This window comes from Melitaea cinxia, chromosome 15 (assembly GCF_905220565.1).
Source record: "Melitaea cinxia chromosome 15, ilMelCinx1.1, whole genome shotgun sequence".
Taxonomy (NCBI): Eukaryota; Metazoa; Arthropoda; class Insecta; order Lepidoptera; family Nymphalidae; genus Melitaea; species Melitaea cinxia.
The window spans coordinates 1,139,030-1,160,486 of NC_059408.1; the positions used below are offsets into that span (position 1 = coordinate 1,139,030).

The following is a 21,457-nucleotide window of genomic DNA, read 5'->3' on the forward strand; positions in this document are numbered from 1 at the left end:
GCGGGGTACCTTTTCTTGCTGCTAATCGACGTAGAGCTGCTAAAAACGCCGATGATGATAAATCGGAGACCAATTCAAGGTGTACAGCTTTTGTGACCATACAGATGAACACGGCAACGTATCCTTTAGTGGTTTTAATACCTCTTCCCTGTTATATATGTGATTAAGATTTCTTTATATCATCTGTGGCAATAGTTTGTCGTCTGTGCTAAAGTTCCTTATTGTCTGTGAAATCAGTCTTAAAATAAACGTTATACCGTGTACTCGTTGTTTGATTTATCAGTGGCGACGAGGGTAAAAATAAAAAATATATAAAATGTCGATCGGTCGGCTTAGTGAGTTCGATGTGGAAGCCGGAAATTGGGAACTTTATTGTGAACGTTTAGAAATGTATTTTAAGGCGAACACTATTAAGGACGAATTAAAATTGCCTATACTAATCTCGTCAGTGGGTGATGTCGCGTATGAATTGTTAGTGAATCTTGCGGTACCCAGGAAACCTGCAGATTTGACGTTTCGAGAAGCCGTTACTTTGTTAAAAGATCATTTAAACCCGAAACCGTCAATTCTTGCAGAACGGTATATTTTTCGCCTGAGAAAGCAAAAAATGAACGAAAATATTCAGTGTTATGTGGCACAATTAAAAAAACTTTCTCGGTTTTGTGACTTTGGCGCCACATTAAATGACAATCTTAGAGATCAATTCGTATGCGGGCTAAGAGGTGACGCTATACGGCAACAATTATTTGCGAGTGGAGATATCACATTTGAAAAAGCAGTGAAAACAGCATGCGTATTGGAGGCGGCGGAACGAGACGCGGCCGCGGTCGAGGCGCCGGACGTGGGCGCGGGTACGAGCGCGGTCCCGTCGTCGGCGGCTACGTGCGTATCTGAAGCAGCGAGTACTTCACGACGTAGTTCGACAGGCCTGGATAGTGGTTTGCATAGGATGCAAATTAGTGGCTGTTGGGTATGCGGAGATTATCGGCATAGGCGGTTAGACTGTAAGTTTAAGAATGCCAAGTGTAGTCGGTGCGGGCAGATAGGTCATTTGAGACGGATGTGTGGAGGAAATTCAATGATGGCATCTTTTTCTACGAAGAAGTTAGGTAGCGGGAAAGGAGCAACACGTAATCGCGGGAAAGGCGACTCGGTTGCGTCGCACGGCGAGCAAACAAAATGGCGGCCGGGGGCAATGGCGAATTCCAGTAATCGTGGAGTTACTCACACGCATTGGATAGAGGACCAGGAGGAGCATGAGGAACAGGAGGTGGATGAAGCGATGTATCAAATGTCCCTAAGCCAATACAAGCCGGTGAGGATTACATTAAATGTACAAAAAGTTAATCTTACGATGGAAATCGATACTGGTTCCCCCTTGTCTTGTATTAATTATAAAACATATATAAAATATTTTAAAAAATTACCATTGTTGGAGGCTAATTTATCTGTAAATTATTATAATTTAAGTCGAGATAACGCATTAGGCAGATTAGAAGTAAGTGTAACATATGGAAAGAAAAATAAACTATTAGATTTATACGTATTCAAAGTCGGCGCTACGAGTTTACTGGGACGGCAATGGCTGGCCGAGTTAGATATTTCTGTGCCAAAAATAGACATAAATAATTTGTCTTTAGAAACAAAAAAATTTAAGGACCGAAATGTAATTATTAATGATATTGTTTCCAGGCATAAGGATTTATTCGATGGTACTTTGGGGTGCTTCACGGGCGGTCGGGCGACGTTAAAACTGCGAGTCGACGCGGAACCCGTGTTCTGCCGCGCGCGGCCGCTACCGTACGCACTGCGGCCGCGGGTCGACGCCGAGCTGGATGGCATGCTGCGCGCCGGCGTCATCGAGCCCGTCGACACCTCCGACTGGGCTACGCCGTTGGTAATTGTACATAAGCCTGATGGTTCTTTGCGTTTATGTGCCGATTACAAAGTAACACTAAATAAAATGTTACATGTCGATAGGTACCCGGTACCCAAAGTTGACGATTTATTTTCACGGCTCAGGGGTAGTAAATATTTTACTAAGCTCGATCTTTCTCAAGCTTATAATCAAATTTTACTTGATGACACTAGAAATTTGACTGTGATTAATACTCACAGGGGTCTCTTTGTGTATAACCGTTTGGTGTACGGTCTAGCTTCAAGCCCTGGTATTTTTCAAAGAATAATGGTAAAATTGTTTGAGGGCGTTCCCAATGTAACCGTTTTTCTTGATGATATATTAATACATAATTCTTGTCTGGACTCTCATATTGATACGGTAAATAGGGTCTTGCAAATCCTTAAAGGTAATGGATTGAAAATAAAGAAACAAAAGTGTGACTTTTTATGTGAGGAGATAAAATATTTAGGATTCATAGTTAGTAGCGAGGGAGTGAGGGTAGACAGTGAAAAAATCAAACCGATTTTAGAAATATCTCCTCCATGTAATGTATCTGAACTAAAGTCTTTTCTGGGTATGGTAAATTTTTACGGAAAATTTATAAAAAATTTGTCTGGAACTTTATTTCCTCTTTATGAATTGTTAAAGAAAGGAAAACACTGGTCATGGGGCGCAGAACAAGATGTTGCGTTTAAGACGGTAAAGAGACTTCTTGTAAGTCCTGAAATATTAGTTCACTATGACGAATCGAAACCGGTCGTAGTGACGTGTGACGCGAGCGGACGCGGCATCGGTGCTGTGCTCGCGCAGGCGGACGAGCGCGGCCGGGAGCGCGCCGTCGCGTACGCCTCGCGGGCGCTCACGCCGGCCGAGCGGAATTATAGCCAAATACATCGGGAAGCGTTAGCTATCGTTTTCGCGGTTAAAAAGTTTCACCAATATCTGTACGGTAGACATTTCATTTTGCGAACCGATCACAAGCCTTTAACTAGCATATTCGGGGCAGACTCGGGAATACCTAGTATGACGGCGAGTCGATTACAACGTTGGGCGTTATTGTTATCGGCATACGACTTTACTATCGAGTACATAAATACTAATAATAATGGGGCCGATGCACTATCGAGATTGATGCAAGGCTACAAGGCGTTAAACGCTAAAGATGTTTGTGAATATGAGCCGGAGCAAACTTATCTACATTTTGCTTCCGAAGCCCTTTTGCTTAATTTTGAAACTATTAGAAAAGAAACCCGGAAAGATCCTATTTTGAGTAGAATTATGTCGTATGTTAGGGACGGGTGGCCGAAAGACATAGAAATTAAAGAATTTAAACCTTATTTTAATAGGCGCACGGAACTATATTACGAATTAGGATGTCTAATGTGGGGTCATAGGCTGGTAGTACCTAAAACTTGTCGAAACAAGATTTTATTAGAATTGCACGATAGTCACATGGGTATTGTAAAGACTAAAGCTATAGCTAGAAGTTACGTATGGTGGCCTGGCATAGATGAGGAAATCGAGGCTTGCTGTCGCGAATGTGCAGTGTGCGCGGACGCCGGCGATGCGCCGCCCCGCCACGCCCCGCAGCCCTGGCCCTGGCCTGTTAGACCTTGGACGAGACTACATATCGATTTTTTAGGTCCCATTGTAGGAAATAAATTTTTAGTTATCATAGACTCATCCTCAAAATGGATCGAGGTCTGTAAAATGAAAGAAACCACAGCTTTAGCGGTAATCACTAACCTCAGAGAAATTTTTGCTCGTTTCGGCATTCCGCGTCAGGTTGTTAGTGATAATGGACCACCCTTTAGTAGTGTCGAATTCAATAACTTTTTGAATAATAATGGAATTGAACATTGTTACTCGGCTCCGTATCACCCATCTTCGAATGGGGCGGCCGAGAATGCAGTTAAAATATGTAAAAAAGTAATTAAAAAAGCTCTGAAACTTCGTATAGATATTGAGTGTGCGTTACAACGTTATTTATTAATGTACAGAAATACTGAACATCATACGACTGGTGAATGTCCTGCTAAGATTTTGCTGGGTAGGTCTGTCCGTACGAGGCTTGATAGAATAAAACCGTCCCGTGAGAATTTAGTTTTGAGAGCTCAGCAATATCAACAACGCGCAGCGGGTGGTTCGCACCGAACCTTTAACGTAGGAGACACTGTGTGGTATAGGGCGTATCAGGGTCAAAGTAAATGGTTGCAAGGCCGAGTTAAAGATATTATAGGCAGTACCGATTATGAAATTGAGACAACTGAGGGTACCGTAGTTCATCGACACATAGACCAAATGAAACTCAGGTCGTCATCTCAAAATTCAGATACTAAATCTAAAAAGTGGAACATAATAGTTTCAGAAAGTGATCACACGGCGTACCCTTTCGCGGGATCGGGGGGCTCGAGTTCGCGTTTTAATGGAGAGGGCGTGACCGATGGCACTCAGCTCGGTGAGGGGGGTGATGGGGTGCCTCAAGGTGCCAACGATAATTTTGCAATGGCTCAAAATATACGTCGTTACCCGTTGAGAGTGCGTAATGCACCGGACCGTTATGGGTTTGATTAAATTCCATAGTATGTAATAATCATTTAGTTATAAGTTTGTTGTTGTTATATTGTATTGTATAAATTTTATTATTGTTCTATTATTTCTTATTAAGGGTGGAGGTGTTATATATGTGATTAAGATTTCTTTATATCATCTGTGGCAATAGTTTGTCGTCTGTGCTAAAGTTCCTTATTGTCTGTGAAATCAGTCTTAAAATAAACGTTATACCGTGTACTCGTTGTTTGATTTATCACCCCTATTCGCTTTAATATCTACGAATCCCGTATAGTCAACCCCGGTATGAAAAAATGGACGCGTCGAATTTGTCCTTGCTTCAGGCAGGTCACCCATTAGCTGTTCGTTTTTATCTGGGTTGTGACGCTTGCATATAACACAAAGACGTAAACGGTTCCTCACTGCTTTGTTTCCGCTTATGATCCAATACTGCTGTCTAAGCCACGACTGAGTAAGGCGGGCACCTCCGTGAAAAGTAGATTTGTGAGCTAGATCGATCAGGAGATTAGTAAGATGACTTCTGTGTGGAATGATGTAGGGATGCTTCATATCGTAAGGGATGTTGCTATTTTTGAGTCTGCCTCCAACGCGCAGTAACCCGTTTATTTTTTATTTTATTTTATTTTATTTGGATAGCTTACAGCTTATTATAACTATAGCTCATACAGAATATGAATTAAAAAAAAGCTAATAACAAGCTATCACATATAGATACGGTCACATTTTGATCTAAATACGGATTTAGGCAGAGAAGCTTACTCTTAGAATTAATTTTTCCTTGTTTAGAAAGATCATTCATTTCTTGCTCAAATTCAGATTTTTGAACGTACATTATAATTTTCTGTTTTGCGTTGCTTAATTCGGTCGATGTTAAATATTGTAATTTAATGCTTTTGTTTGAAAACGCTCGCAATATCCATGCAAGTACGCGCGTCGCTCGCGTAAAACTGCTTTACACTTCAGCCTGTAACATCCCACTACTGGGCATAGGCCTCTTTCCCCATGTAGGAGAAGGATCAGAGCTTAATCCACCACGCTGCTCCAATGCGGGTTGGCGGATATATTCCCTACTATGAGTAACGATCGCTATCTGGTGTACATGATAACAACCGGGACCGACGGCTTAACGTGCTCTCCGAGGCACGGTGGGGAGACCCACAAGGACTGCACAAACACCCAGACCATGGCAAACACCTGTATGGCCAATACAAATGTTTGTCATGTGCGGGGATCGAACCCGCAACCGCCTGCGCAACAGGTACAATCCATGGCTGTAACCGTTGCGCCAACGCGGCGTCTAAACTAACTGCTTTGCTTGTGAATTATTAAATTAATAATATCAATTTCGTTATTGTTACTGCTGTTTGTTTGTAAAGTATTAATTAATTTTACTTTAGTTTCTAAGTCGGTTTGATAAGTTATTTTATTTTCATGGGAATCAGAAAATGATGACAACCACGTAGGTCCGTTCCACCATAAATTGTGCTGCTGTAATTGCTCAACTTTCATGCCACGGCTAGCACAGTCAGCTGGGTTCTCTGTGCTTTTTACATAGCGCCAGCATACGGGGGGCATGACGTCAGTGATTTTCTTAACTCTGTTGGCAACGAAAGGCTTCCATAATGTTGGGCCATAATGTTGTGGCTGAGATGACGTCATAACTACCACATAAAGCGTCATCCATATAGAAATGCTGTTCTAACGCTTTTGCTGCTGTAGGAAAACGATGACGCTCATCAATAGCTAGCTGCTTAAGCGTCATCATTGCTAAAAATGGGGCTGATTTAGTGCCATATGTCACTGTGTTAAGCTGATATCTGTTTAAAGGTTGATTTGAATTATCTCGCCAAACTATGCATTGATAACGTTGGTCATCGGGATGCAAAATAATTTGTCTGAACATTTTTTCTAGGTCAGCTGTAAAGGCGTATTTATATTGTCTCCATTTCAAAACCAAAATCAAAAGTTCTTGTTGTAAATTTGGGCCTCTGTATAAAACATCGTTCAAACTTACACCCGATGTCGTTTTACCCGATGCATTAAATACAACTCTAAGCGAAGTAGTAATAGAGTCGGGTCTTTCAATAGCGTGGTGCGGCATATAATATAATGGTGTCATATTCGCTTTTGTTATTAAGTGCATGTGACCTAAATTGATATACTCATTAATAAACTGCTTATAATTATAAGTTAAATTTTTATTTTTGTCGAATTTACGCTCAAGCTGATAAAATTGTGCGCAGGCTGTGGGTTCCGATAATCCTAACTTCTCATCAGCGTCAGAGTGAAGTGGAAGGCGTACCACGTACTTTCCATCGGATTGGCGAAAAGTAGTTTCCTTGTATTTTTGTAAACATTGATAATCTTCGAACGACATTTCCTCATTTTCGTTAATATCTTCAATGGACCAAAATTTGTGAATGCTGTCTAAGTCAACCATGATGACATTACAGTTGTAGGATTTTACACTTCCGCACAAAATCCAGCCTAGCCGCGTCTGTTGCGCAATAGGCATGTTGTCATTTTCTTTGATGATTCCTCCCATAATTATAGAAGAATAAACATCAGCGCCCAGTAATAAATCTATTGTTCTGCTACGATAAAATTCAGGGTCTGCAAGTTGTATGTTTTTAATATATTCCCATGATGGTTTTGAAAATGATTTGTTAGGGAGATTGTTTACAGCGTGGCGCATGATAAATACATCTAGATTAAGCTGGTACGAGTCATGACAAGATAATAGGGTGATGTTCATAGTACCTTTGCAATTATTTTCTTTCGCTCCTACTCCTAAGATAACTCCCTTGCAGTGCTTACGAGGTAGTCCCAACCGTTGAGCGCCATTCTCAGTGATAATAGACGTTTGAGATCCCTGGTCGATAAGCGCTCGCATGGTATGAAGAGAGCCATCAACAGCTTGGACGTTGATCAGAGCGGTTGCTAATAAAATCTCCTGAGTGTCATCTAGTGACGCAATAGAGTTAGAAACGGTGCTGTTGGACTTTGTATTCGACGTTGCAGTGTTTGCTGATGCGGCAAAGGCTTCATGAACCAAAGTATGATGATTTAATTGGCACTTATGACATCTTTTTCTTGAAAAACATTCATTACCGTTATGATTATAAAGGCAATTTTGGCATAACGATAGCTTTTGAATTGTTTGTCGCTTGATATTTGGTTGATACGCTAAAAACGTTTCGCAATATGGAATGGCGTGATCTTTATTGCAGACGGGGCATTTTGTTTTCGCTGTTGACGTTAACCTACTTTTGCTATTAAAATTATTTGATTTAAATAATTGATTTTCATTGCTTACATATGATTTAAATGTATATGGTTTTTTAAAATTTGAGGGCTGAAAGATATGTTGCGGATGCGGGATAGATTTTGAGGGATCTTGTTTTCGTTTAGAGGACTCTAGAGCGGTAAATTTGGCTTCTAAAAATTGTAATAAATCTTTTAAAACTGGTAAATCTCTCGGATGCTTGAGTGACTCGATGTAGTCGTTGTGAGTGTCCGCATCTAATTTTTGCGTGATTATATATACGATGATAGGGTCCCAGTTCTCTATGCTGACTCCCAAGTTTTTGATAGCATTAAGGCATTCGTTGGTGGTGTCGTGAATCCTTTTAATTGTAATTGCGGATTGTTGCTGCATAATAGGCTGGTTAACGACGCCGCGTTGGCGCAGCGGTCACAGCTATGGATTGTGTCGGTTGCGCTGGCGGTTGCGGGTTCGATCCCCGCACATGGCATACATTTGTATTGGCCATACAGATGTTTGCCATGGTCTGGGTGTTTGTGCAGTCCTTGTGGGTCTCCCCACCGTGCCTCGGAGAGCACGTTAAGCCGTCGGTCCCGGTTGTTATCATGTACACCTGATAGCAATCGTTACTCATAGTAGGGAATATATCCGCCAACCCGCATTGGAGCAGCGTGGTGGATTAAGCTCTGATCCTTCTCCTACATGGGGAAAGAGGCCTATGCCCAACAGTGGGATAATACAGGCTGAAGCGATAGGCTGGTTAAAAAGGACACTCATATGAGAATTAAAAATAAGTTTTGTGTTGCTGTATCGGTTGTTTAGAAGATCCCAACATACTTGATAGTTATCTGTAGTTATGTGTAGATGTTGCATTAGCTTTTCTGCTTCGCCCTTTAATTTACTTTTTAAAAACTGCATTTTTTGACTATTTGATAAGGCTCGATTCGTGTGGATGGTTTCGACAAACAAGTCTTTAAAGGATAACCACTGGTGGTAGCTCCCACTAAATACAGGGATATCCATTTTCGGGGTGGTTTTCTCCCGATACAGATCAGACCACATCTTGCTGTTGATACTTTTTTTGATTTCGTTAAATTTGGATTCATAGCTGCTAAACATCTCTTCGTATTCTGGATCGTCTTCGTATAGTTCGCTGTCTATCTCCCAGTGCAACGCGTCAATGATGGTCCAGCGTGATTGTACCGACTTCAAAATATCTTCGTATTCCCATTTTTCTGAGACAATGTCGAGATCGATGCTGCTAATTGTACGCTGAAATGCTTTAAAATTGCTTCTTTGCCTTCTCAACATTTCCTCCAATTTGCTGCTATTACCTTGGGTTCGCGAAGTTTCTTTATCGGATGATGTCACCGGACGTGACACGCTGCCAGACGACGGTATAGCTGTAAAGCCTGGCATTTGCAACGGGGTGGCTGGCTTTAGTACGCTTTTTTCTTTAGACTCACTGGGTAAAAATGTGAGTAAATAGCTGCGTGTGTCATTGTAAAAATCGGATGTTTTCTTATAGTAATTACTAGTGAAATATTCGTTTGATTTGTCGCTAGAATCGCAAAGCCTCAAATGATTGTTTTGAAACTCCTGCCAATAACTCTCTAAAGTGCTGAGACGCTTTTTAATATGAGCCGGTGTCTTGCGTTCGGCACCGTCTTTCTTAAAATTGATTAAAAATTGATTCATAGCCTCCATGATCTGGGTTTGGCTAGCTAGAAGGTCTTCCATTTTTATAAAATGATACAAATACTGATACTGCTGATAAAAGAGAGCTGTAGACTCACCAAAGCTGCTGCTGGTTGACTTACGTGGCGGCCCTTACTGCGCTCGTAAAAAAATCACTCGCGATATAAGTCCCGCTCACGATAAGCTCGAAGGACCAAATAGATGTATGTTACACCTGAATTGCTGCTGCTGATTAAGGTAGATAAAAGATATAAAAATAAATGTTAAAATATAAATATATTTGCTAATATTTAATTGATATGAATGAGCTCACGAACGCGCTGTACGATGATGATATGTGAACGTGAACTGATGTATTTAGCTAGTGAATCGTGCAACTAACGTAAACTGCTGATCGGGCGATATGTATGTGCGGCTGAACCGTACAATACCACGTAGACCACATAAAGCCATCGGTCCCAGTTGTGATCATAGATCGGTACCATAAAGTCAGCAACGTTGCCGAAATAGTGGGAGATTCCAACTGAGTTTAAAGGGTTTTTTTAATGGTTTTCGAAGTAAGTCTTGTAGAATTTAAAGTTTGAACTTATCCAATTCTTAAGGTTTTGTCTTAAAAACGACACGCGTTTATTTATTCGACATTGGAAACGTTATCCGTCATCTAGGCGCAACCGTATCAAGAGTCTGGTCATTAAAAAAACTAGTCCAGTAACGCTGACCGGTTCGCGTCTTGTTAACTTTTTTTCTTGTATTAACGTTAGGGCTACCAGAGGCTACCTTCTTGCTAGCCAGCTAGCTTTGAAACGTGTCTAAACAATAGAAATGAAGAATAATAGAAGAAATAATTTTAGACTATTTTTATTTTTCATATCGAAACGTCAAATTTTTATTTTTATTTTCTTATGTTCAAATCTTGTCCTGGCAATAATGAACAAAAAAATTATCAAACTTGATGAAGTCGTTTGGAAGTTGTAAGCTTAAGTACATAGATTTCAGTGGCTAATTTTTTTATATAGGTACTAGCTGACCCCGCAAACGTTGTTTTGCCATATATGTTATTAACCTCCTTAATCCCCCCTTATATAACTTCGGGGTATGAAAAATAGATGTTGTTCGATTCTCAGACCTACCCAATATGCACACAAAATTTCATGAGAATCGGTCAAGCCGTTTCGGAGGAGTTTAACTACAAACACCGCGACAGGAAAATTTTATATATTAAATAATGAATTTTCGCGAATCATAGAGGTTTTATTTTATAAAAGAGATTATTAAATTATACGACCAACCTACTAGTGCCGTGGGAATGCTGTTAAAATAAAAGCAAAAGTTATTTTGGAACTATAGCTCTACATACTAAGATTTACTGTAATCAGTTCAATTATTTGCAATTGAAATTTCAATTATTTGAAATTTATAATTCCTGAATATATAATGTCTGTTGTGACTACATTCAATATTAATGTCAATTATAATTGGCAATACATGAAGGAGATTAATTGGTACGATTGAGATTATAACCTTCCTAATTTTTTTTAAAGATATAAGACTTCAATTGTTATTGTAATATTCAATAATTTTAATTTGGTATATGGCAACCCTGAATGGTTGTGAACAGGAGAAATAAAGCAAGATTAAACCGAACCCTGACAATATACATTTAGTGCCTGTCAATTTGACTGCAGCTCAGGGCGCTTTTAAATTTATTGTTGTAAGCATTCATTTGTTGTAAATAAAAACATCTATGAAAGCCTTTTACAATCTTACGATGCCCTATCTTATAGGTTTGTTCACTATCTTTTTAAGACTAGGACAAAGAAACAAGTTTTTATTCAGTTAATTTTAATTGTTAAGTTTAATAATGTAACACAAACTGCTTTTAAAATATATTCATGATATATTCCATTACATTTTGAAAACATTAAGAGAAAATTTAAAAATGATTTTTTGTGTTAAAAATGATTTTAGTTAGGAAGCGTTTCTGAATATTTAAATCTATCTTAAGAGCACCATACCAAAATTGTACCACAATAAATAAAACAAAGTTCCTATTTCTAAGACTCGGCTATCCGTCCGTTTGTTTCCATTTTGCTTTCACCCACCTTTTTTATTATTCATTCACTTTTTTTTGCCCATCGCAGTCATAGGCCTCTTTAATCTCGTCGAGATGGTGCAGAACATAATATTCTGCTCAAAATTCGGGAAGTATCTCAACCATACAGAAGATCACCACTACATAATTCTGCTCTCAATTATTATGGGTTCCATCTATAGGCTACGGTAACTTACAATCAGTTAGGCTCTACGTTTGTTTACTACCCTGGTCATAAAAAAAGGCTCGTCCCAAGCACCCCGGTTTTTCGCAATCCTCATCTAGTCATCAGTCTACTCCGGTACTCTTACGTAGATCTTCGACGATGCCAATTATTGTAATATGTTTAAAATATTTGTAAGAACGCTAACCATCAAGTAGTTAACTGGTGCAACTCGTGACCAATCGTTGAATACTGACTGTCAGCAATATTCTCAAACACTGCTCGTTTCTAATTGCCTGTAAAATATTTGAGCTTTCACTCCAAAAATGGAACGTCAGTAGTTGAGAGAGCTTCTGACTTATTGCTAATTTATAGTTACTAGAACTTTAGATGTTCTATGTTGCATTCATCTTTTTTTGACAAAAATTCTCGTGTAATATTGAGAAAGTTAGATAGTTATTCTAGGTACGGAAATTATTTGCCAAATTCACTTCACTGGGTTTGGTCCAATATAGATAACTTTGTACCCTTAGTGCGACCTTTAATGACTGTTTCACTTCAGTCCACTTCAATATATATATATATATATATATATATATATATATATATATATATAATAGAACTAGATCGGCAAACAAGCGTACGGCTCACCTGATGGTAACCAATTACTGTAGTGTATAGACGCCTGTTACACTAGTAGCATCGCAAGCGTGTTGCCGACTCTATTCCAATTCCCCTACGAGCTCATATACATATATTTTTTTATGTATGTTCAGGGATAACTCCGTCGTTTATGAACCGATTTTGATAATTCTTTTTTTTTTTTTTTTTTTGTTGGAAAGAAGATATCCCTAGTTTGGTATCATGATAAGAAAACCAGGATCTGATGATGGGATCCCAGAGAAAACGAGGGTAACTCTCGAAAATCTGTATAACTTTTTACTGAGTATGCTGATTTTAATGATTTTTAATTTAATCGAAAGCCGATGTTTATCATGTGGTCACATTTAAATTTCATCGAGATCTGATTACATTTTTTGGAGTACTCTTTGATAATGTGTATTTACTTGACTATTTTTTCGTCTACCTACGTTGTATTACTTGTCGATATAATTGAAATCGGTTTTTCTTCGTTTGCCTGCAATTATTAAAAGACCAACAAAAAATAAAAAAGTTTCTGATAGTTAGTGTAATATCATAAAATATTTTTGCTCAAATTGATATCTACATAAACATCGAAAGTAGAATACGCGTCAATGATTGGTATTAATTAAGACTTCTCACAACTAGTTTTATACTTCGACAATTTCAATTATTTTTTTTTTTCAATAAAACTCAATTTGTTTTAAATTAAATTATCACAATCTCACTCACGAGTCAATCTCTATAATATCTTTAGGCTAACTATCCAGTAACAAAACGACTCTTTGACGATACTATAATTAATTTAATTTATTTTATAACCGATAGAACAATAGTAGTAGAACCGATGGTACGCGGTGCAAGAAAGTTCTCGAATGGAGGCCATGGCTCTACAAACGTAGTGTTGGAAGCCCTCCTGCCAGATGAACCAACGTCTTGAGAGCGATAGTTAGTAGTCAATGAATAGCTAAAGCCCGCCACAAGACCCGATACAGAACCCTGCAGCTTCAGCCCAAAATACTCGCCGCAATTTACCACTTCGTGGCGACGAGGAGAACCTGGGTAGAGACTCCGACGTCGGAGAAGGTCGCATACATGTGGAGGCAGACCCAGGTGCAGGCTAAAAAATTGAATTAAAAATAATTCAAAATATACCAAGCTATGATTCACTGGTCAATCAGACTTCCTCTCCGCGTTTTAGTTTCAAGTGAAACAGATGGTCATTTAATATCTTTATTATCCAACACCAAACCCCTTATTAATTTTATATTTATTATTTGCGACTGATATAAAAAATAGCAAAGTTGAATCACTTTGATTGAAACGTTTTAATATTAAATCTAATTGTAGTGATGATTGGCTAGCCAATTTAATACCTATGTAATCTGCGCCACATCTTTGGGTGTAACTTTTTAGATTTTCAACTATTGCCAAAATATTTACTATGATAATGGTTTTAAATTTCGTTACGATTAAGAGAAATAATTACATAATCGATGCATCGATACTTAGTTCTTAGAATTTTTCGCAATCGGTTTTTCAACTAAAGATCATCAGTACATATGAGACGACAGATAGGCATAATAACCACGGAACCTAGTTACGCTAGTACAACGGGCTCATGAGAAATTGGATCTATACAAGTCTCTGTCGATTTTTGTCATGTCGATTTTCATATAAGGCTCCCGGTGTGAAAAAAAAAATATGAGGAGTGAAATCAACTGAACGAATCACCTTGTTACGTTTCTCGTAACGCCATCTATGGGAACCCTATTGGGCTCCAATACATGACGTTATTTGATTAGTTTATTTACCATTTGATGTGGTATTAATCTTGTTTTAAGACTAGTAAGCCTTTTTGTGCCTATTTAGACAATCGATCTGAAGGAGTAAACTTCAGTCGTGAGTCGGAACTGATACACACATTTTTTTTTACAAAAGTCAGGTAATATGTTATTATGTATATGTTTTTCTATAGTTGTTTTTATGTTAGGAAATTTATATACGCGTACATCTCTAATAGAGACAGGTGGGACCCAGCTAATATTCGTCAGTCTATCAAGCCATAAATTCTAGAAAAATCCATCGACATCGTCGGTATGACGCAACCACACAACGTAGTAGTATGCATACCTATCTTACAATAAAGTAGTGCACGTTAATTATAAATAGAAAAATGTATGTACGGTATATAATCAAAAAGTTAGCGAAACCATGGGTTAATAAATTACAATCAAACAAAACGAATGACAGATCATTTGTATAACATTCCCCACGAAGTCATAGCACTAATTAAAACAAATGAGCATTAAGATATTTAAAAATGATTATCAGATAACTTCGAATACGTTCATAACGAATGCGATGCGAAATCTTTGTGTTCATAACGAGATAGCCGAGAAATTCTGCAAACGTTTGTATTTGTGCGTGTGTGTTATGTGTGTGTATGTTTGTCTGTGCGTGTGTGACACACCCACAACGCATGTTGTGGGTATCATTTTTTTTTTGTTTTCTTAATTAACACGTATAGCGTTGATATGCTGAAAGACTGTTTCGAGTGTGCAAAAAAATTAAATAAAACAAGATTATGCCATCAGATTTTTATTGAGGCATACCATGCATATATAATTATAATTCTTTTTGTCCTACGGGGATTATTTATGATAAAATGTACGAATTTGTACAGTATAATTTATTGATCTTTTTTTTATTGTAAAGATTTCAAAAGTCTGATTCTTTAAGTTTACAAGCGGATTCGTAAGAATTCCATGCGCGTCAAAATTATAATTGTTTTAAAAAATGTAAAATGGTTGTTACTTAAAACTAAAAACTTATTTAAACACTTTTTTGGACTAAAATAAAAATAACAAACGTTTATTTGGAAATTTTCTTGCGATCCATCTGATGATAGTTGAGCTACCTCAAAAAAAATCTGTCACCTTTAAAATCTAAACCTAACTTAAATAAACGTTACCATAGCTTGTTTAAAATTGCCATAAACATTACTGCAGAGATTTCAACATATTATAACGGATACTTGACGATTCCCGGATGGAGCATCTTTATTATGTAAATTGCGAATATTGTTAGGGTAAGTACGCGTAATGTGATTACGATAGCTAGAAAGTGCTTTGACTGCGTATCTATTTAAATTATATATTAAAACATACATTTTTGAAACTCGTAACTTATTGGTTGGTATATTTATTATATACCAACCTCGCATTTATATCCGCATAATTTCCAATCCCGTGGGAATTTCGGGATAAAAAGTAGCATAGATGTTATTTTAGGTCTCCAGCTATCTATGTATTATTTTTTATTGCAATGCGGTCGTTAGTTTTCGATTAACGAACAATGTAACCTAATAAACTTTCGAATTTATAATGTTAGTGGATTATCACTAGGATAGGTTTACTTTTCGTTAATATAAATAAATAACAAATAAATAAACGTCTAACACGAAGCGATCAATATTCTTTTGTCATCAAAACATAACTGGTCAGACACAATCGCTACAAAATCTAGTAGGTAAAAAGCGGGATAAAAAGCGCTAACTATTGTACTAACTTCATTTTTTTTTATACATAACAATATCTACATTATTTCAAAAAAAAAAACATACAGTTAGTTTATGCCATAAAATATAAATAGACGATTATAAGTAATAAATAAAACAAAACTTCCCGTTATTCCAATAAAAACTCCAAGCGAATCAATTATTTTTAGCCGCCATTTTGTTTTTGCTATCTAACATGACGTTAACGACATTTCGTAACGTTTCCACGGCAATGTGATAATTACGCAAGGTGTTATGTGAAAAACAAACTAATAAAAGATACTATTAAACTTTTTTAAGTATACATTTAAAAGCATACGACTTAGGGACTGTCTCACCAGCTATGGATAACGCTATTTGACGGATGACGGCCAGGATCTGTTTCTCCTCAATTAATAAACTACAACTCTAAGAGTAGATAACATATGCAAATAAAAACATCTCATAAATATAGTAGAATTCGATGGTAAAAAAAAAAATAGCGAATCAAAAAAGTTTAACTATGGGATACTGTTATCCGTCAAATAGCGTTATCCACAACTGGTGAAACAGGCCGGAAACCACGGTCTTATAACCAGGTCATGCAACTAAGTCCAATTTCAAAGGTGAGACTTGAGAGATTAGTACGATACCTAATGTCACAACTTTTCGATCGCGTCAACACCGCTGTACGTCACTGCTATCGATAGGTGCGGTCACGTAGTGCGGTAATTATATAATTATAATGAAGTCTATGTGCGTCACGTAAAATCTACTGGCCAGATTTGTTCGACCGTTTTAAGTGTTTAAAGGTTAATCAATTAGACACTTGAGTTTTTATCTTAAAAAAATAAATACGCTATTCTAATTTCGCATAATGTTTCAATTTAAGTAACAACAATATTACAAGCACTACAAATTTTTAAAACTATAATCAAAATAAAAATAACTAGAAAGAAATCAATATCAGCTACCAACCAATATAAAAAATTATGACCTAATATAATAAACCGACGAATTCACTGGTATCAGTTAGGAATAAACATAAATTTCCTCGTATTTGCACAGTTACAGGACCCTTTGTCTATTTTTTTGAGTCCGTTTTTCATCACATGTTATGCTACAAATGCTCTTTCTGTCAGACACGATTAATAACTATACAATACGAGTAGATGCCAACGCTAATATTATAATCGATTTTGTTAGTTTTACCACGTGTTCCTGTGGTTTTTTACTACCAATTATATAAGGTATAAATAATCATATAAAATTTGCTGTTTGGCTACGGTAGTAAAGAAAATAGCCACCCCCTCTCTTCCCGTGGGTGTCGTAAGAGGCGACTAAGGGATAACGCAATTCCACTACCACCTGGGAACTTAAAAAGCCGTCCAATAGCGGGATAACCATCCAACTGCTGGCTTTGAAATACACAGGCTGAAGACAGGCAGCAGCGTCTTTGGTGCAACAAAGCCAGCCCTGCGGTCACCAACCCGCCTGCCCAGCGTGATGACTATGGACAGCACACATGAGTTCGCGCAAAGTTCTCGTTCAGAACAAAACTGCATATAAAGATTATGATTAGACATTAAACTAAAATAGAAGTAAACAAAGATTTTAATAGATTTACTTCTATTGAATAATTTCTATTCTGTAACAAAGGCTGATATTTAGAGATTAAGCTGATGACATTAAGTATCATAGCTAAATATAAAATGAATATTTAAATAATGCCTGTTTTTTAATTTCTAGAACGGGTGCACGGCGTTACAGCGTGCGGCAGCGGATGGCCACGTCGATGTCGTGCGGGTTCTTCTCGAGAGCGGAGCCGACCCCAACAAACAGGACCATGTGGTAAGCAATAATTAAGCACCTACCCCTGAACTTAAATACTATCCCAGGAGGAAAAAATCCAGTTCAGGATCCAGATGCCCACAGCAACGTTTTAATATTTGTCATAACACAATAACATAGGGATCGAGACAGCTAGTGTTGCTAGCCTCCAGCAGACAATGGTTACAATACAACAACAGATTTTTTGTCAAGTCATCGTCAAGCTTTGCCAATATCTTATAATAGAAGTGATTGAAGATTCGCGTTCCATTTTGTTTAATATAACGCACTAATTTAACTTACTTATTCTTAACTTGTAAGTGAATCTAATTCGTTACACGGAGTGAAACTAGCTGTTAATAATAATAAGAAAATAAATTTAAAAAAGTGCTACTGTAGAATTGAAATTAAAATAAAGTTCCTAAATTTTTTAATAAAAATTATACAGCATTCAAATATTTTATATCTTTCCAGCACGGCAACACAGCTGCGCACGAAGCGGCGTGGAAAGGGTATTCCCGCACAGTGGCACTATTGGCCCGATGTGGCGACATGCGTAAACGCAACGCAGCCGGGTTCGCCCCGCTGCACCTCGCCACCCAGAACGGACACAACCAATCCGCGCGCGAGCTTTTACTTGCGGGCGCTCCACCCGACTTGCAAAATAATGTAAGTATCATATCAGCTGTTTTTAATAGCTAATTATCTATTTTGTTGTTAATTTAGTGTATTTCATCTATAGTTAAACTCATATTGCAATAAAACAATATTGTAATGCTTTAATCAAATTACTATTTGATATTTGTAAACTTAATTTTATAAAATAAATAAATTTATGTCAGATTAATATTTATTTAAAAGATATTTTCTTATAATTAAATAAATAATCAGAGTCATTTATTCTTACATTACAGTACGGCGATTCATCTCTCCACACCGCCGCACGCTACGGCCACGCAGGAGTCACTCGCATTCTCATCTCGGCGCAGTGCCGCGTCTCCGAACAGAACAAAAATGGAGACACCGCACTACACATAGCAGCCGCCATGGGCAGACGGAAACTAACACGCATACTTCTCGAGGCTGGCTGCGACAAGTCTCTCAGAAATCACCAAAGCGAAACGGCTAGAGATATCGCTACGAGAAAAGGGCTAGAAGAAATCATCAACATTCTTAATACTCCTGTAGCAAAGCAGCCCAAAAAGAAAGATAGGCACAGAGATAAAAGTAGAGAAAGAACGATCGATGAACCGGATGATGGAAAGAAGAGGGACAGGAGTAAAGACAAAAAGAAAAAGAATGTCCACTTCGAGAACCCGGCACAGGTTCATTGGTCTCCATATGGTTGTCATTACTATCCGGATCCTAAATATTTCCCTAAGCCGAAGTTAAGCTCATTACCCACCGAACCATTGAAAAAAGGTGAGCAATACTATTTGGATTTAGCGGGTAATATCAAAAAGGGTCCAATCGGAGCCGGTTATACGTGTTACTGCGCACCGTTTTTCAGGCATATGGAAGAAAAATTAAACGAAGATAAAAAAGACTTGAAACGTCATATCGATAGAGCCCATGAGAAATTAGACCAAAAAGTTACAGATTTGGAAATGAAAACTCAGGGGCAAATATCGGAATTGACTAGATTTGTAGCAGCAGAAAGGGCCATGTGTAAAGAAAGGCATAAACATTTGGAGCAATGGTTGACGCGAGGCATGATGTTCAGAGCATCAGAGAGAGTTAAAAAATTAGATTTTAGTCCAAAAGGCTCTGTAGATATACCACCGATTAAAAGAACGAAAAGCTTAGAAATTTTGGATGGAAGTAATGAGGAATGGAACGATGTAAATAGGATTATTCAGAGCTTTAATGAAAATGTAGAACGGTGTGAAAGTATTGCCAAAGATCTGGATCACAAACCTACGTCTAAGAGTTCCGATGGACTAGACAGTAAAACACCTCCAAGTCCAAGGAGAAAGCATTTGCTAAAAAATTCTAAAAGTAGTGACCAATTAGATGCAGGGTCCAGTAGATGTTCCAAATCTCCCTACAATCTTGCGCCTCATTCGGCTAGTAGTCATGAGCCGTCTCCTAACGTCACAGCAGAAATTCACGTTAGACCTAATAAAATTTCAATTTCACAGTCACCAGTGTCAGACGTTCCTATTTATAACGAAAGATACATGGCCTCTTGTCGACAATCGGAAACAATATCACCAAGCAGTAGTAACAGATATTCGGATTTTAAAAATATTGAGACGGAAGGAAATACTAAATTAAATCAGCCACCAGAACCTCGAAACGAACTTGCTTGGAAAAGTCAAGTCTTACAAAGAACGGCGGACGACATTCGCAAAAGAGTAATACTGGAAAAAGAAATGGCTGAAGTTCTGTCTAGAAATACGAAGTCTTTGGACATATCTAAAGACGGATATATTAAATTTCAAAAACAACCAGATTATAGAGAAGAAAGCAACATAGAACGAGAACCTCGAAAAACAGTACAAGAGCTAGTAGCTCAAGTTGAACACCAACAACGGTGTACTTCACCAGAGAGGGTGACACCTGTACAAAGAAAAATTATTGAAAAAGATCCACAGATACAAGTAGCTCAACCGCCTCCTGTTGTGTTAAAAATGCCTCAACAACCAATGAGACCAGCACCTGTATTGAAAGAAAAACCACCGAAATCGAAAAGATTTAGCTTACATAACCTCATACCATTCCCAACGAGGAAAACGTTTCAAACCCCGCCAAAAGAAAATGGTAATAATTCAGAAAGTAGCGACGAAGAAGACAATCCAATAAGAAGTACAAATCAACCGGGTCCCATGAAGAATACCAACCTCCTCCAAACTCTACCTCTACCGAATTACGAGACCATGTCTGTGAATTCTCAATCACCAGCTCCTCAAGTCCAACCACAAAACTATCCCCACGACGTCAGAATGATTCCGAAAGATGCATATTTTCATGAAATACCAAACAGGCCTATACACCATCAGTTGCCTTACAGGGAAATCGAAAATGGCGTACCATACCCGCAATATCCCTGTCAAAACCAATACGAGCACAACGAGCCAGGGCCACAAAATCAAATCCAAGGTCGGAACAGAAATCCAATATACCATCACCAGACTGGAGTCTTCAACGCTATGATGCAAGATCACATAATACGAGAGATAGAACGGATACCACATTGTTATAGCGAACATTTAGATCAGAATACGGAAGTGGAGATCGCCAATCAAAATGAACACTTTCGCGGTGGTTACTACGATAACCGTCCGCCAATGTACCCGGGCTTTAGAGGGAACCCACATGCAGTGAGGAAACCTGCTCCAGATCATAATCTGCTGCATAGTCGCCTTCAATCCTTAGCCATCAATACTCATTTGACGGAAACCCAAAGTCAGACAGACAGAGAATCGCATAACGACTCGGGATACAGCACGAAAGTGTACGGTAGTTCACAAGGACCTTCTCCAAGCCTTTCTGGACACGTAGACGATAACTTATCAGGGCAGAGAGTAAGTGTATTGCCTAACAAAGATGACGGACAAATGGGTGCCTCGAGCTTAGTCTGAAAGACAAAATTATATACTTAATCAATAAAGTCTGAACCAAGCCATATTATTAAAGAAATAGCCTTGTATCAATGAAGTTGTAACTTCTTCCTATGTTTTTAATTCATCTACAGCACTACACATTTCTATTTATTCTGTATTAACAAAATAAACATACTGATAAATAAAAGTAAA

At 38.0% G+C, this 21,457-nt stretch overlaps 3 protein-coding genes across 3 annotated transcripts; 2 read left to right on the forward strand and 1 right to left on the reverse strand.

Moving 5' to 3' along the window:
- The first annotated feature begins 388 nt into the window (after window positions 1-388).
- LOC123660558 (uncharacterized protein K02A2.6-like) lies at window positions 389-4,474 on the forward strand. Its single transcript, XM_045595615.1, has 3 exons — window positions 389-1,311; window positions 1,693-1,893; window positions 1,981-4,474. Exons 1-3 carry the CDS (start codon window positions 389-391, stop codon window positions 4,472-4,474), a joined length of 3,618 nt encoding a protein of 1,205 aa, XP_045451571.1.
- A 1,588-nt stretch (window positions 4,475-6,062) lies between these two features.
- Window positions 6,063-9,047, reverse strand: LOC123660559. Its single transcript, XM_045595616.1, has 3 exons — window positions 8,704-9,047; window positions 7,849-8,097; window positions 6,063-7,563 (listed from the first exon to the last, which is right to left on the reverse strand). The coding sequence occupies exons 1-3, from the start codon at window positions 9,045-9,047 to the stop codon at window positions 6,063-6,065; spliced, it is 2,094 nt and encodes a 697-aa protein (XP_045451572.1).
- A 31-nt stretch (window positions 9,048-9,078) lies between these two features.
- On the forward strand, window positions 9,079-21,457 carry LOC123660560 (the record flags this gene model as incomplete). Its single annotated transcript, XM_045595617.1, has 4 exons — window positions 9,079-9,102; window positions 17,619-17,720; window positions 18,174-18,368; window positions 18,614-21,457. Coding segments are annotated over 4 exons (2,991 nt in total), but the record flags the coding sequence as incomplete, so codon positions are not given.